This window comes from Hakea prostrata, chromosome 6 (assembly GCF_041222555.1).
Source record: "Hakea prostrata isolate BN-2017 chromosome 6, UWA_Hpros_2, whole genome shotgun sequence".
Lineage (NCBI taxonomy): Eukaryota > Viridiplantae > Streptophyta > Magnoliopsida > Proteales > Proteaceae > Hakea > Hakea prostrata.
This window is the reverse complement of record NC_142605.1, coordinates 17427345-17444802: the sequence shown is the minus strand read 5'-3', so window position 1 is coordinate 17444802 and position 17458 is coordinate 17427345. Positions and strand designations below refer to the sequence as shown.

Sequence of the window (17458 nt, the reverse complement as noted above, 5' to 3'; positions counted from 1 at the left end):
GGGTCTTTGTCAAATCTCGTGCTTTTTCACAAAAAGGTATGTGATCATCCTCTCTTATGTTTCATCTTTGATTCTTCATTACTTTTCTTTCCTTTTCTGATTGAGGACAGTAGAAGTGATGTTGTATCTCTATTGCAACTATCTCTTTACTCATTCCCTCTCTTTTCCTAATGATCTAAAGCTTGGTGGATGATCTTCATCAAGATCATCACTCGCTTTTGAAGGAAAACTTGTATTCATTCACTTTCCTTATTAGATTCATGTTCTTCAGTCTTAGATCTATTTTTCTTGAAGATCTATGCATGTTTTTCATGATTTCTTTATCACAATTAGTTATCCATCATTCTATTGGTCTTGTCCATGATTTTTACTATGAATTCTTCAAGAACCATGATTGATCTAATTATGGTAACTTTTGTTTCCTAATTTGTAACTTGAAGACTTGATATGATTAGTGTTTTGAAGCCCTCTATATACTAGTATATTGCCATTGTAGTTTCCCTCTTGTTTAGTACCCTTTTGAACCACCAAATTCGATTTCATATTCTAAAATCTCTGATTTTTGAAGGCCACTATCTCTGTTGGTTGACTCATTTGTCGACTGAGGCAGTAGACCAATTCAATCGACAATGAGTACAGCAACCTCATATTTGGTCTGTTTTGGATGTTTTGATATATTTCCTTCTAGGTATCTTTCCTAATATGTTATATGTACTTGTTTAGGACTTTCTTCCCAAGTTTAGTCAAGGTCTTACCTGATTCCCTAAGATCCTTTGCGAGTTATATAAGGTAAGGATGGTTATTTCCTTAATTACATAAGTGCATGAATCTAGTTTCTATACTTGAATATCATTGATTTGTTTCCTTAATTAGATTCTTACAATGATATACTACTGTTGTACTGTCTTGATTACAGTAGCATTACTTGTTTATGTTAACTTGTTTCATGTATGATTTACTTACCAATTATATGCAAGTTAGATGTTGTTATTGATTTCTTTCCATATAAGAAGTTACCATATATGTGATGTGATGGATTTATGTATGTGAATGATTAAGTATGGTTTGGAAAGGAGAGGTGTCCTTTTGACACTTCTGTCCTTGGCAATTATGGGAATAGTATGGGATGTTTTCGGAGATGCCCTTGGATACCTTCCTAAACTATTGGATGACATATTTAGGACTGTCTAGTAGTGTTTGGCTAGGATGTCCCGTTATGTCAGACCCTAATCGGAGGGGTATTGAGACCGAATGACCCGTGGTAGCAATGGGGATTCATGGGCGCTTAAGACCGGTAACCAATCCGTGAGAGGACAGGAATCACATTGTAGGGGCTATTTGTTGGTAGGGTTGCATATGGATAGACTTGGGCTCATGGACGCTCAAGACCGTTAACCAATCCGTGAGGGGACCTGAGAGCTTCCCGTTTACCATATGTGGATAACCAATAGGGTTGAGGAGTCCGTAGTCAGGGACTATGAGGACTCTAGTGTGAAGGATACCGGAAAGGATCGCCAGGGGCGAGGAATGGACGTATCTAGATTTGACTTGATGTAACTAAGTAGGAGACTTGCATTTGGCTAGGCTTTGACCCTAACATGCGCCAGTACTTAGACCAATGGTGATGTGAGAGAGTGGTTACTTAACCTCCATCTATGGAATGTCCCGAGGGATGAAGGACCCATTACCAACTGATGATGAGTGAATGAGACCTTTCTAAAGTAGTACGGTGCTATGACTTAAAGCATGTCTGCCAATAGAAACCAGCATACATAGAGTTAGAATCATATTTCATCATGTGTTCCATATCATATAGCATCTTACGTTGCTTTGAATTTCTGCTATTTATGTTGTTATGGATTAACTACCTTACTAGGTTTTATTGAAACTCATTCCTTTTTGTACAATATCTTTTGTTAGATTACTCTACAGGTATTGATGACTATGAAAGTCAATACCAAGAAGCGCAAGCTGAAGAAGCGTACTTCACGCAAGGTGCTGGCAACCATGAATATTACATTGAGGACTCCTCAAGTGGTCTTACTTGTTACCAGGATTAGCCCTACTGTGGAGTGGGAACGTCTGAGCGTCATTGATGAAGTTTATGTTTATAAAGACGTTCTTTATAAGATAGAATAGACTTTAGTTTAGTTTGTTACATCTTTCATTCTTATCTTAGAAACAGTTGTAATCTTTCTTTTGACTTACGAACTACTTTTCCGCTGTATTCGTGGAGAGAAATTCCGCCTCACTCTACATTTTGATTATACTTATCTATTGGTATCATTTCCGCACTCTGATAGTTATTTCATTATCTTGCTTGATTCATTTAAATAATATTGTTACCTTGATTTAGTCTTTGTTCATGATTATATTATTGTCTATGTGGGAGGTTGATTAACTTGATACTTGATCTTCGGGGCTGTGGATCACACACTCGGGTATGCCAGGTAGGGTACCGGCTGGGATGTGACATCAGCGATCTTCGGACCATCTTGGTTTCGCCCTAGAAATCATTTCGCCGACCAAAAAAACAACCAAAATTCGGCAAATTTCGGCCGAACTTCTATGAAATGTTGCACTATGCTCCAACGAACTAAACACATAAATCCCCTATTAGTTCATTGTGATTAACGAATTAGTTGATTAGTGGCCACTTAATCAAAAGCATTAAGAATAGGAGTCAATACTCAATCAATGTAAGCAATATTCAAAATTATATTGATGAATTCAAGAGTGGAATTCAAAGTTAGGCTACATCTAATCCCTAGAAAAATTAAATTAGTTCATTCTATAAATTAAAAAAATCATAGAAGAGTTCAAGAACATTGAAAGAAGATGAAGAAAAACTTATTCCCAAGCTCCAAGTCTTTGTCTCCAAGTCTCCAAAGCCAACCAATGTTTCCAAAATTTTGTCCTCTCCACTTCTCAAAACATCCTCCAGTTGTGTTGTTCTTCTTTTTCTTATCCTTGACTCAATTTGGTACAATTCTAATCTCCTAATTTGACTCAACCAAGGAAGGTTTTGAAGTACAAATTGGACTAACTTAGAGAGCTCAAATGCACAATTCCACCGCTGGATTTGAAGAATATGAAGTTATGAAGCTCCTATCCAAAAGCCAGTTTGATCAGACACTAGATGACCATCCAATGAAGAACTTGATTGAAACTAGATAGAGACCTCAAAAATCGGATTTCCCCCCCCCCCCTCTTCCTTCTTTGATCTAGTCCCAAATAGGAAATAAAACCCTAGAGTAAGCAAAGAATCCTTCTCTCCACGTTTTTGACTTGAGGAAGCTTTTAGAGTCTATTCTAACTTGATGAAAAAGACTTTCCTTTTTTTGGAATGGAATAAAAATCCAGCTTGGTTTTTTAAGATTCTTTTCGTAGAATTGCCCAATAATACCCCTGCCAACTTGGTTGATTTCCTGCAAGCACAAATAATGAATTTTAATTAGAATTTGCTAGGAAATATATAAATCACCAAAATTATAGAAATAAAATCAATTAATTAGTATATATAAAATCTACTCATCAAGTGCTATTCACTATGTATCATGAGAGGACGAAGCACATTGATGTTCGGTATCACTATATTAGAGAGATATTTGCAAGGCAATATTCAGGTATTGAAGACAATCCGGTTGTTATGTTGACAAATGATTATGTACTAGCAAGTCCAAGCATTGTTTCTACTTGATTGGAGTTGGTCGCATTAGAGCTTAACCCATGAAGGGGCTTTTGGAGGAGATGAAGATTATTCAACTTTGTCGGAGAATTTTGGTCAAGGTGGAGATTTATTATGTTTTTATATCTGAAATCTTGTACCCAGTTTGGAAGATGGATCTGCTCTGACATATTTGGTTGGCGACCCGACCCAGTGGGTCAACCCGTTTACCAGATTTGAGTTTATATATATGTGCTGATGTTCGCCTACCACATTATTGAGAGATATAGAATTTTCGATTAGGGTTTTGGGTGAAGGTTCTTATAACGCCATTCTTGGCGATTGGTTGTGAGATCTCCTTCTATTTTTCTTTCACATAGTGGAAAAACTCTTCTTCTTCACCCGTGGACATATCATACCACATCAGTGTGTGAACCACGTTAAATCTCTCTGTGTTTTTGTTTTTGTTTCTTTTTTTGATTTGCTCTTTTGTGGTTTTTGTTTAACAAAATGTTCATTGGGCAATGGTGAGTTATACATGAATAACCAATGCAAGGGAAGTCAAAGATCTCTGATCAGGCGGCCATGGAGTGGTTGGGAAATCTAAGTGAAACTAGGAGTCTAGGTGCATTGAAGAAGGCACCTTCTTTGAGTAATTCAAATTCGGATGAGTTGGTGATTCGCAGGGCTCTCAATTCAACATCAAGTTGTGGATAATTCTCCACAAACTATAGAAGACCCCACTCAGTCTCATATACATAACCAAATTGTGGAGTCAGGCATTAATAGGAGGCTGAATTTAGAGGGCTTTACAATTCAAAATCAAAATGTAGTGAAACGTGGTAGACTTTACCAAGGATTTTGTGGAGCCCACTGACTTGGTCTTCACTGAGAATTGAATGAATCTGAAGTGGGGCTAGTGTTCTCTCACAAGGCACGTCGGATCAATCAATACAAATCCAACCGTGGAATGTGCGTCCCATGAGGTTTCGCTGTCCTAGTTGGAGGTGGTGTTGCCTCTTACCATCCAAAGGAATGCAGTAGCAATCCTCTCTCAAGGTAGGTGGAAGCAGAAGGTTAAGGTCGACGGGAGGTTGGTTGCCCAAGGAAGAATAAACACAAGCTAGGAATATTATGAGATCTTGGTTTCAAGTTGCTGCTGTTTCTTTCTTTTGAGACCACATTATGTGATTTCTTGAGTGATTTTCATTTGTGAGGAATTGGTTTGGATGGGTGTATTGGAACAACTGTTCTTGCAGGGTTAAGTGACTTGGTTCCTAATAACTGATAAAGTTCTTGGGATGTTGTATTTCTTTTTGCTTTTAATATAAATGACCTTCAAAAAAAAAAAAAAAAAAGTCCAGATCCTTTGCCCCCAAGTTGCCCAAACCCCCATTCCCCCACACTCATGTGAGTGTGGGGCACGGGGGCATGGTCATCTTGGGGGTAGGAAATCTGAAATATATAAAAGAAAGAAAGAAAGAAAAAAAAAAACATTTATATGCAGCTGCTCTATTGACACTTGGAGAGGCAATGGAATAGAGAACGCATAAATAATTATGATTAATTTACACTGAAACCATAGTGTATTATTATTGCTTACAACTCAACACACTAGAGATTAAACACATATTGAGACTCTATTAAAGGAAAGAAGAAAAAAAAATAAAAAAATGGTAGGTACATCTATAGCTCTGCATTACAACCACTATCTGCTCAATCATCCTTGCTCTGCATTCTAACTCTTATCTGCTCAATCATCCTTGCTCTGCATTCTAACTCTTATCTGCTCAATCAACTTTCCAAAGATGAACCATCAAATCTCACTATCTTAGCTTAGTGGGAAGTACTACAACCAATTCGTCTAACTAAGAACAAGGAGGATACTACAAATGGCACAAAAAACCTATCTGAACTAATAATTAGTGAAGCTGTCCTTTTCAATGAGGGATTTATGGTAAGCTTAACTAAAAAGAATTATAGCATCAAAATAATGACACTGGGTACAAGGAACCAGAAAGACTCATCCCGCAACATCAGTTGCCCCCAGTACACCCATCCTCACTGGTTCCTTTTCAATTTTAAAACGAAAAGTACACAACCTTAAAATCTGAATTTTGGAAGGCCTGATGCATTCCATTATAGTTCTTTCACAATCATCAATGCCCATGGTGTATTTGTAGCTGAAGTTCCTAATGTTGCCGCCATAGTCAAGTAATTTGCTGCCAAATTCATTTCCTCAGGAAAATTTTCCATTCAATGCTCTCTAAAAAGGATAGCACGCCTCTCCATGCCAAATGTTATTTTGTAAAGATCATATATACTTGCTGGAAAAATATGAAATCCGGTCAACCTAACAACTACTCAAATTTGAAGGATCTCATTTTTATTTGATGTTATATTCTTTTTTGTGTAGGGGAGATCTTACTTGAAGTATGTGAAGCCATTTCAAATTCTCAGCATCTTTTTCATTTCATCAGATGTTTATATGCTCTAGCTTTATCCTAAAGCTGCAAAAGATAGGTTGAAAATATTTTTGCAATCTAATGGACCATTAGAAAACTTACTACGTTTATGTAGTTGAATAATATAGTTTAACAAAATACTTACAAAGTTCCTATAAAAAGAATGGTATCAAATGATGAGTTGAGCAGCTGAAGGCAGGGTTGTCTTATTCTCCTTGTCTACCTATAAAGGGAATAGAGTTAGTTTTTACCATTTTCCATTTCATCGAACTTATTAATGCCATAGAGTAGATTTAGATCCGAACATACACCAAAGTTTGGTAGACATTGTATGAGAAGGGGCATGCTACTTCTAAACTGCAAAACCTTCAGTTGAACTTCATTTATAGGACCCAATGAGAAATGGTACCTCAGAATAAACCTAAGAACATAAATAAGAATAAGAAGTTCGAAGCTGGCAAATGGTTATTCTTCAAAAACCAATATTTAGCATCAAGGATAACATGCATGTTGTCATAGTTCATGGGTAGGGACTAGGCACAAGGTGCAGTTCTTGGTGAACCATCCAAAAAGAGCTTATGGAGTAATGGTAGGAGGTAAGCAATTTTCTCTCCAGAGCCAGTTTTTGCCCGAGCAACAATATCCTTGTCGTCCTATACAACGTCATGCAGTTCATGGGTAGGGACAAGGCACAAGGTGCAGTTCTTGGTGAACCATCCAAAAAGAGCTTATGGAGTAATGGTAGGAGGTAAGCAATTTTCTCTCCAGAGCCAGTTTTTGCTCGAGCAACAATATCCTTGTCGTCCTATACAACGTCATGCAGTGGAAAATAACAAAAATAAATTACAAGAAGCAATAGAGAAGCATAAAAACCCAAATTTCAACCCTACCATCTAATAGGTGAAGTCAAAGTAGCATTGTAAAAATACGGTAATGGGGCTGATCAAATTTGGATATCATAGGCTATTTGAAGGTTTAAGAAACAAAAAAAAAAAAAATTTAAGAACTAACCTACAACACAACACTAGAGCAATAAAGAGAAGCAAAAAGCTTGGCAATGTTAATACAATGAAACCATGCGATCAATAAGGCTGGCCCAGAGAAGCTATGTTTCGAGTTTCAAATAAAGGGAGAATGAAACAAGCCTGAAATTACAAAAACACATACCTAAGAGACGTCAAAGAGAAGACTTATCAAGATGAAGTCCTAGAATACCAAAATTTCTTGAACCCTACCTACAGCAAGTGACACGATCATCTAGGAATGTTTGATTCAGGAATGATAAGTTTGAGGAAGACAACATTCAATACTTCTAACTTCTTGATTCTTAAAGGCATCACTAGCTAAAAGAAACTACATCTACAAAGCAGAATGATTCTTTGACTGATTAAAAAGTGACAAAGAAATAACATTCAGTTTGAGACGATAAAACACAAAAAGTTACTGAAATACCTCTGCAGCAGGTATGGGAGACTGCTTTAGGATTTAATGTCAGCATGAAAAGAGGTTCTAGTTCTAAAATATCATGATGGCTTTCTCCTTACTCTCTGTTCTTCATATAGAACTTGTCTAACATGTTCTTACAAAGGCGTTGACAACATTTGTTACTGGCTTGTTCTTGAAGAATACAAGAATGAAGCGCCTTACCAAATGCTCATCACAAGTTCTTCCATTCTCAGAGAACATAAAAACGCCATAAACGTTCTCCCAGAAGGCAAGAATGTTGTCATACAATGCACCTGCAACATTCTAGCTATAGTGGCTTTTGCATTTCCATTATCATTTTTCTACAAATGCACTTGCAAGTATTTGCTTGGAAGAGCATGAGATCATTTAGTTAAGAATGGATATGAGACTAACGAAAAGAAAGACTACACAAATTGCTAATGATGAGTGATTGTTTTTGTTGGTGAGAAAGATTTCCAAGTAGAGGAGCATAAACACTTTGAATGAAATTTGTGATTCAAACTGGATGCATTCTTAGTTTCAATGATCAAGTTTTATACTATGTCCAAGAAACGATCAATAAAAGCTTGGTGGATCCGATCCATCTTATAAATATTTAATTGTGGTGCTTTTGTCTAATTAGAAACACCACCGTACATTAAAAATTGAGTTCTCAGTACTTCTCACTAACAAGAGTTGTGGGTTTCTTACCAGTTAAGCAATAACCAATCCACTTGCAAGAAGAGTGTTGTCAACTAGACCTGCAGACTGATCTAAAATGCAGCCATTGGAGTTGGACCTGATGTTGTCAAGGTAACACAGAACGTTACAACAATGATCATCATAAGGAGAAGGAAACCTGGTTGCGAGTACAAAAATAGAGCAAAACAAGCGTCCATTGAAAGTATAGCACCAAAAAAAAAACTGAATTCCTCACTCAGAAGTAGAGTTAGTCATGGAATCACAAATAGAGCAGAGAAATAAGTTTCAGAATAGATTGCAAAAAGTGAATTCGTCGCCTAGAAGTAGTTTATGAAGTTTTTTTCTTTCCTTTTCAACAAAAATAAGTCACAGAGGCTGTTTTAAGGCCCTTAGTTAAAGAGTTTAAACCATTCCAATTGAACTGGTAAATAAAGTATTAATTATTTTTGTAGAGAGGCTGTTTCGATGCCTTGGGCTCAAGCTATGACTGTGAATTACACCAAGGCCTATCCTTTTGGTCTTCCTTTAGTCCTAGTAAATACACTTCTGCTGCTAGTACATTGGTATGAACAAATTTAATCATTTGAGGTAAAACGTAACTAACTTAAACTTTATGGAATGAAAGGAGGGCCCTCAGTTATAATTTTGCCGAAAAGAAATAGAATCCCCAATAGAACTTCAAAAGTCTATATTTTACTTCTTTTAAATGAACATGTTCGGCAAGCACACAAAATCATTGACACTACTGAATAGTTGGAAACTGTTTAGTTCATCAGCGAAAAACAAGTGTGATACAACACATATCTTGCAAAGTAGGTGATCACCTACCCCAATTCAAAGCTCAAGATCCAATGGGAGGAGGAACTAGCTTGGCTTTCACATGTCTTGACTAGCACGGATTACATCCCTAACAAGAAACATTATTTGGGAAGTCGTAATAGGCCTAGAAAACAAAATGAGCTATTAGAGAAGTACATTGTAAATAAACTACACTAAGGAATGACAGTGTAACAAGATCTACATAGACAAAACTCATATTCACAACTACCCTCCAGTATTCACATAGACAATCCAGTTTCCTTGGGATCAGGTTGAATTGTTGATGTTACTATAGCAAACTCAAGTAAAAGGAAGCTTTTGAGAGAGAAGTGACCTTGTAAATTTTGCAAAGTTTTTAGCTTTGAAGAGTTTCCTCACCAAAAAAGTACAGACAATTTTCTAGATGGAGAAAAACAAATTTGTAGTTCCTATAAAATGTGACATTTTGAAAATAGTCTTTTTGAAAATAAAGTCTTCAATTCATCTCTAGCCAAACAAACACAGATAATTTGAAGATATAAGGAAAGAAAACAAAATATACTTTCTTTTCTCTTCTTTTTTAGTAATTTCTAGACAACCAAGCACAACATTTTAAGGTAGTTTGAATGGAAATAAATATCCAATTGGAGTAAGTTAAAGAAAGTACTGTGACTACTATGAGTCATCTTGTAGGGTTTAAGAGCCTTCTATGAAGTCTCCTAGGTCTAAAATGTGGCTAGACGAACTGCTTTGTTAACAAAAAGGAGACGGGATCAAATCTCACTTGGATTTTACTACTTATAAATTCAAAAGAATAATAATTGGCAACACTCAAAATTGTTAGCTGTCAATGGCCAAAGGTTTGATGATGTTGGCCTTTGGGATATGCCAAAAATAGGAAATTTCGGCGTTATGGGTTATGTCCAATTTTAGGTCTAACCCTTCAATTAAACAAGATTAATCTAGGTTTGACCCATAGAAAAAATTTATTTTATCTGAATAATAATTTCATCATGTTTTCTTTGTAACTCACCTAACCCTAACAAACTATAAAACTAATGCAACAAAAAATGAACAGTATAATTATATTATATAACAAACTACATTTTGTAAATATCTTATAAAATAAATGTTTGAGTCTCTATATGGCTATGAAAGAGAAGTGATTAAATGCTACTTTGTAATTTTGTACATAAGTGTAAAGATAACCCCTTTGATTTAATTAAGCCTACAACATAATCTTTGCGACTTCCTTCAACTTCAACTGTGTTTTTTAAATTCCAGAATAAGAAAGGGAGGATGATTCAAATTGATATCTAAAAAATTCTCATTTAATAAGATTAAAACCAAATAACTATTAAAGCTTAGCACACTATTTAAAGCAAGAAAAGTTACAGAATTCTTTTTATAGAATAATTAACTTTTTTTTCCCCATAAAATAATTACCTTCAATGAAAGAAAACCACTTTGTTGTTTACAATGAAATCTTCAATCGTTCAACACCTATGAATGCCAGAAAAAAATGTTTAGTTTAGAGAAATCAAATAATGTAAAGTAAAAGGTTGATCACAAGTGCTTTTACCTAATTTAAGGAGTAGTCTCAAATGAATTACTTTAATCCCCATTAGTCAAATGATTTATCAATCAAAACTAATGGAGTTTACCATCATGCAGGTCACCTAGAGTAGTCTTCTGAAAATGCTCCACAGATATTGGTCGAGAAACAAGTAGCTCTTTTGATACTTGATGCATTGTTGGACGAGATCGTGGATTACTGCATAAACATGCAAATGCTACTCTCACAATAGAAATTAGATCATTCGCAATATTCTGATTTGATGGAAAGGTGAGGCGTGGGTCTAATATGTCCCCCAATAATATCTTTTGACCAAATGGCGGTGTTAGAGATGAGATGAGCTCCGCTGGATGACTTCCCATAATTATTTCCAGTGCAACTACTCCAAAACTATATACATCACATTTATCAGTTAACGCCATGGTGTAGGCAAGCTCTGCAAGAGGGGAACAAAATACTGTGGTAAAAATGTTCAAAAACAAATTTAGAAACTACTTATTCAAGAAGAATTTAAAAACTTATTATTTAACATAAATATGAAAACGTACAATAGAACATGACAATTCTTAGGATACATATGAGATATATAAAATTTATCTTTTCCATTTTCAACATTAAATATAATAATATTTTAATAGCCTAATTCAATAAATTCAATAGGTTTTCAATATTAAAATATAAATAAAGAAACCTTAAAAAATGACAATAAGAATATAGTATAAAACAAAGGCAAATGTAAATACCTGGAGCAATATATCCATGAGTTCCCTTAAGTGACGTCCAATTGGATGAGTCTGGATTTAAGAGTTTGGCAATACCAAAATCAGATACCTTAGCCTCAAGTTCGAAGTCTAACAATATGTTTTTGCTTGAAATATCCCTATGAATTATTGGGGGAGTACAATCATGATGCAAATAAGACAAAGCATTTGTGATACTTTTGACGACGTTTACTCTTTTGAGCCAATCCAACTCTTTTGCCTCTGCTTCAGTGCTCAAGATACGAGCCAAGCTTCCTTTTTCCATATACTCATAAACAAGAAACGTGCATCGCGGATGTGAACAAAAGCCATAAAGTTTGATAATCTCTCGATGCCTAATATTTGTCAAGACACGCATTTCATTTTCAAAGCTTTCATTAATTATCATCTCACCCTCTAGTGAATGGAACTTCTTCAAGGCTACTACATGACCTGAAGGTAGGACTGCTCTGTAAACGCTCCCATAAGTTCCAGCTCCAATACAATATTTGATGTCAAAATCTTCTGTTGCTTGGATTATGTCCTCATAAGCAATGTTTCCGTCAAAGTTCCATATTGACAATATATTACCATGATTTCTCCTTGTTGCTTCTACATGTCTTTGTTGATCTTTTTTTCTCAAGAAGAAACCAACAAGAATAATTGCAAATGCAAGGAATACGATTCCTATCAAAGAAGCAGTGATGGATATGAGGATTTTGTGTCCTTTGTTGCTATATCCCTCATTTATATGGGATTGATTGCATGGTAGAAGGCCTTGAAATTCACCACATAATCCTTTGTTATAATTAAATGCTTGTGGCGAAGCAGCACGTTGAAAAACCTTACTATTAGGAACTACACCAGTCAACTGATTATAGGACAAATCAAGGAATTCCAAGCTGACCATCTCTTCAAGAGAAGGGGGTATAGAGCCCATGATCATGTTGTGGGATAAATTCAAAACTTCCAACGACTTCAAGTTTGCAAGTTGTGTTGGTATCGTTCCACTTAATGAGTTATGGCTAAGATCCAACAGTATTTGTAAGGATACTAGATCACCAATTTGAGATGGAATGCTTCCATTAAATGAATTACAACTCAAATTTAATAACAACAACTTAGAACATTGACCAAGTTGTGCTGGAATTGATCCGATTAGTCTATTTGATGATAGGTCTAAATGATCCAAATAGATTAACTTGCCAATTTCAATTGGTACATTCCCTGAGACCTGGTTTCCATTTAAATATAGCTTGAGCAAAGCGTATAGGCTACCAATTTCTTTTGGTATTTCACCAACAATTTTGTTGTAAGAAAAGTCAAGTTCTTCTACTTGAGTTAATTGACCAATCTCAATTGGTATCTTCCCACTGATATTGTTTCCAGAAATCTTTAGCACTGACAAATTCTTGCATTCTCCCCAAGTTGCCGATAGCTCGCCATATAGTTTGTTGTGACTTAAATCAATATAGTTAAGATGTGGGTGGACACCAAAACTATTGCTTATATTTCCTAGAAATTGGTTGTGATCAAGTCTGATTCTCCTTAAACTCGTGCAGTTTCTCAAGTCTGGAATAGGACCCATGAGACTGTTGTTATTAGCCCCTAAGAATTGAAGTGCTTGTCCTTGGCATATTTGTTGTGGTAAGCCTCCAGCTAAGAAGTTGTCATATGTTGCAAATGCTACAATGGAGGCTTGGCTACCCAAGTCTTCAGGTATGGGACCAGATAATTGATTCCTATCCAAATATAGCTCCTCTAGTGTGCTTAAATTAGCAAAAGAATTAGGGATTGAACCAATGAATTTGTTTCCAAATAGTAACAAACTAATAAGATTTTCCATGTGTCCAATCTTTGAAAGAATTGGACCGGATAATTGATTCGCTAACAAATGGAGGATCTCTAATCTACTTAAATTAGCTAGAGAATGAGGTATTGGACCACTGAGTTTGTTGTTAGACAAATCCAAATTAATTAGATTTTCCATATCTCCAAGCTTTGAAGGAATTGGACCGGATAATTGATTGCTATACAAGTAGAGTGTCTCTAGTCTACTTAATTTTGCTAGAGAATGAGGGATGGAGCCACTGAGTTTGTTATCATACAAACACAAATAAATCAGATTTTCCATATCTCCAATCTCTGAAGGAATTGGACCGGATAATTGATTCTCATACAAGTATAGTGTCTCTAATCTACTTAAAGTAGCCAGAGAATGAGGTATTGGACCGCTGAGTTTGTTTTCAGAAAAATCCAAATCAATCAAAATTTTCATATCTCCAATCTCTGAAGGAATTGGACCGGATAATTGATTCCCATACAAGTAGAGTGTCTCTAGTCTGCTTAATTTAGCTAGAGAATGAGGGATGGAGCCAATGAGTTTGTTGTCCTCTAGCTCCAAATCAACAAGATTCTTTATATTTCCAATCTCTGATGGTATTGGACCAATGAGTTCATTGGTATGTAGGTATAAATATTGAAGGTTGCTCAAATTAGCGAGGGCAGGAGGCACCATACCAGTCAGTTTATTCCATCCTATTGAGAGTTTGACCAGATTTTTCATACTTCCTATCTCAAACGGTATTGTCCCATTGAAGTCATTGGCATAAAGCTGTAAGAATTGCAATTTGCTCAAACTAGACAAGGTGGGCGGCAGAACACCTGAGAGACTGTTGTTGGCGAGAGCGAGGTGGGTGAGTTTGGTGAGGTTACCAACATTCAAGGGTAAGGGTCCAGTGAGTAGATTTTCGCTGAGATTGAGACGGAGGAGATTAGGAAAGGAAGAGAAGGTGAAGTTGTGAAGCGTACCTTGCAGCTGTGCTTGGAAAAGGTTAATCTCAACCAGGCTTCCAACTTCGTTGCAAGTTATGCCAAACCAGTTGCAAGGCGACGCTGATGATGAGGAAATGAGATTCCAAGAACCAAGAGCAGCAAGAGAGTAGTTCTGAAGGGTGGCTTTCCATTTAAGGAGAGCCTCAGCCTCAACTTGGGTTGACGAGTGAACAGATGAAGATCTGCTGCTTCCCGCAGCAAAAGCAGACGAAGAGAAGAGGAGGAGAAGGCAAAGAAACACCAGGACAGTTGGAAAGAAGAAGAAAGAGGATGATGGAGTAGTAGTAGTGGAGTAATGAGCCATTTGTAAGTTGGTTTGTTGGTTGGTTATTGGTTTGCAGGTTGGTGGTGTGGTGTTAGGCAGCTTCCTTCCAGTGTGTGATTTATTTATAGAGTTAGCACAGCAGGCTATGGATGACCACCGAATTAGTGGAGGTCTTGGATTGGATGGACTTTAGTGGAGGTCTCCTACGCAAGCGACTTTAATAAGTCTTCCACCACCACCACCCATCAAATGGGGGGGGGGGGGGGGGGCACTTTGGTTTGTTTTCTCTAAACGCAATTTCCTCGCATTTCAATTAAAGCTTCACTGCTGGAACCATTGGATAACTGGGAACGAAAATAAAGCATTAAAGATTACTTGACTACTCTACTCTGTTGTTGATTTTAGTTCAGTAGGAACCTCAGGGGTGAAATATGGGTGTTCATATCGTACTATTTTGGTCAGATGCGTATTCGTCTTGCAAGCCTGCAGCCAATGATACGATACAAGTCGACACATGCATTTGTGAATTTCGTTTTCTCCGTCTTAAAAAAAAAATTAACTTAATTTTTAAGTTTAATTAAAAGGTTGGTGGTGTGGTGTTAATGTTATGCAGCTTCCACTATGGATGTCTTGGATTGGATTTGAGTGGTCATGTTTTCTGCCCCCATCATCTCCTATATACGCTCTCCTTATTTGTTTGGTCTTCGATCAGTAGTTCTCCCCCCCCCCATCTCCCACGGCAAGCGACTTCAATAATAAGTCTTCCACCATATATGCACCCATCTTGAAGATTAAGCAAATGGGGTCCACTTTCGTTTGTTTTCTCCAGAGGCAATTTCCCCTCTCTTTAATTTCAATTTCAATTTCAATTAAAAGCTTCAGTGCTGAACCACTGGATAATTGGAAGTCGATAATTAAATTAACAAAAATAATTAAAGCGTCAAAGATTAATTACATGACTCTGTTGTTGATTTTTACGTAGTAATAATAATATATAGGAGCGGCTGCTTCAGTAGGAGTGTAATATCGGTTCATATTGTATTTTTATTTTTTTTATTTTTTATTTTTTTTCTAATACTGAAAATTTAATGCCGTCCGCAAGAGTCGAACCCATGACTCTCCACTGAGAAGTATGGATCTTTACCACTCAACCAACCCTGCATTGGCCATATCGTACTATTTTGGTCGGATGCGTATTCGTATTGTAAGCCAATGATACGATACATACAAGTTAATACATTTGTCAATAAAGTAATTTAATATAATTTTAATTAAAACGATACAATCCAATACAATACATATCAGCCAAAATTGCCAATTGAAACGATAGGATAGATACGTCTTCCCTTTCAGTTTCAATTCTCAATTAATTAGTTGGAAAGCCTTATCTTTAATTAGTAACACTCTTCTGAAACTTGAGAAAAAGGAAAGCCAACCAAAGAATTAGTTACAGGTACCAACTGACGAATGGGAGAACTAGTTACAACCCCTTTAAGAGAAATGAGGAAAATTCAAACGTTCTCAAATTTGAATTTTAAATTTTAACTTAACGGGTAAATCCATTAAGTTGTTGAACGTAAGTTTTCAAACTAGAATTTTAAATTTAAACTTAACGGATAGATCCATTAAGTTCTAGCAGTGAGTAACACAATCATTTTCAAAGCAATGCATGATTTATGTGTTTACGCATAAAAATCAGGATCCAAATGGTCTCCAGCCACAAATATGTCAGTCATCCTTTAACTAATCAACGATGGCATGCCAAGTGTCTTTAGGTGAATTCCACACTACTGAATGATTTTAACTTTAAATCTAATCCTTAGTTTAATAACACACCCTTGTGGGTATGGAGAATATGGATCTTCAAAACCGCACTAGGCACAAACACTAATTTACATTTTTTCTCCTCTAATTTATTTATTCAATTAAGATTTATTAGCAAGTTTCTCATATGATTTTTTGGTTTTAGTTTCACAAGTTAACTTCCGTCATGGAGTAAGAGAGACTAATTGATGTGCCAATTACTTGACAAGCTTGTATATTATTTACCATGTAATTTTTTATGATTTTGTGAGATTACCTGAATGCTGCTGTCTCGCCCTTTTCGTTCAACAAAAAATACGAGGCCGGAAATTTGTTAGGCTATAACTTTACCCCTTACTTAATATAAGTTTTCCTTCTCCGAAATAAGGAATAAGAGTCTGTAAGGATTAAAGTGATCAATCACATAATCGAATAGAAAACAAGGAAGGAAGAGACATGTATTTTACCCTGGTTCACCTCAATGTGAGGCTATGTCCAACATTAAGTTTTTCACCATGTTCAATGTTTTGTTATAAAAGAATATATATAAGCGCTTAGAAACCTTAAATCAAAGCTATTCATGGGCTCAGGCCCAAACTATAAAGAAACTCCAAAGCCCATAAAAATATGGACCCTCTACAGGCTATGAGAGTGTTGCCCCCACCCCGCAGGGACGACTTCCCCAGACCCTTATCCCGCTCACCGGGGAGCGGGACTCCATGTCCGTTGGCAATACAATGAGAAGCATGAATCATACTCAACAGAGTTGAAAGAGGTTGAGTCCAAGTTTAAATCGCGATCGGTTTGTGTTTATGTTAACGTCTTGTGTTAATTTGCCATATGTTCTAGTATATCTTTCCATCAATTATTTATTCTCCCCGCTTTTCCTACTTAATTCCTAAGAATATGTACACTCACCTCTATCTTATACACTAAAAAAAAAAAAAAAAAAAAAAAAAAACAGTATTAGTGGCGGATATAAAAAAACCGCCACCAATTAAGTTGATTTTGTTTTTAGTTCCCTATATTTGGTATTATTACATTTATTTCTAGAAGACGCAGAAACACATGAATATGCAAAAATTCCATGAAAGCTAAAAGTATTCAAAGAACGAAGTTTAAGAAAAATAAATATAAAATGTATATTGATCAAGTTAACTT

The 17458-nt window shown here is 36.1% G+C and overlaps 1 protein-coding gene across 11 annotated transcripts; it reads right to left on the bottom strand.

The window, feature by feature from the left end:
- Positions 1-5202: 5202 nt before the first annotated feature.
- LOC149012399 (uncharacterized) lies at positions 5203-14569 on the bottom strand. 11 transcript variants are annotated; one of them, XR_016173951.1, is made up of 8 exons: positions 11398-14569; positions 10743-11090; positions 10525-10581; positions 9109-9223; positions 6442-8377; positions 6278-6355; positions 5467-6177; positions 5203-5429 (listed from the first exon to the last, which is right to left on the bottom strand). XR_016173951.1 is itself a non-coding variant. In XM_089158714.1 (4 exons), the coding sequence occupies exons 1-3, from the start codon at positions 14531-14533 to the stop codon at positions 10553-10555; spliced, it is 3513 nt and encodes a 1170-aa protein (XP_089014840.1). In that variant the 5' UTR covers positions 14534-14569; the 3' UTR covers positions 8775-9223; positions 10525-10552. The 11 variants fall into 11 exon arrangements, 1 of the variants encoding a protein (XP_089014840.1); XR_016173953.1 differs by having other exon boundaries at positions 5203-6177; positions 6442-7367; positions 8290-8377; XR_016173957.1 differs by having other exon boundaries at positions 5203-6177; positions 7300-7367; positions 8290-8377.
- Between the last annotated feature and the right edge of the window lie 2889 nt (positions 14570-17458).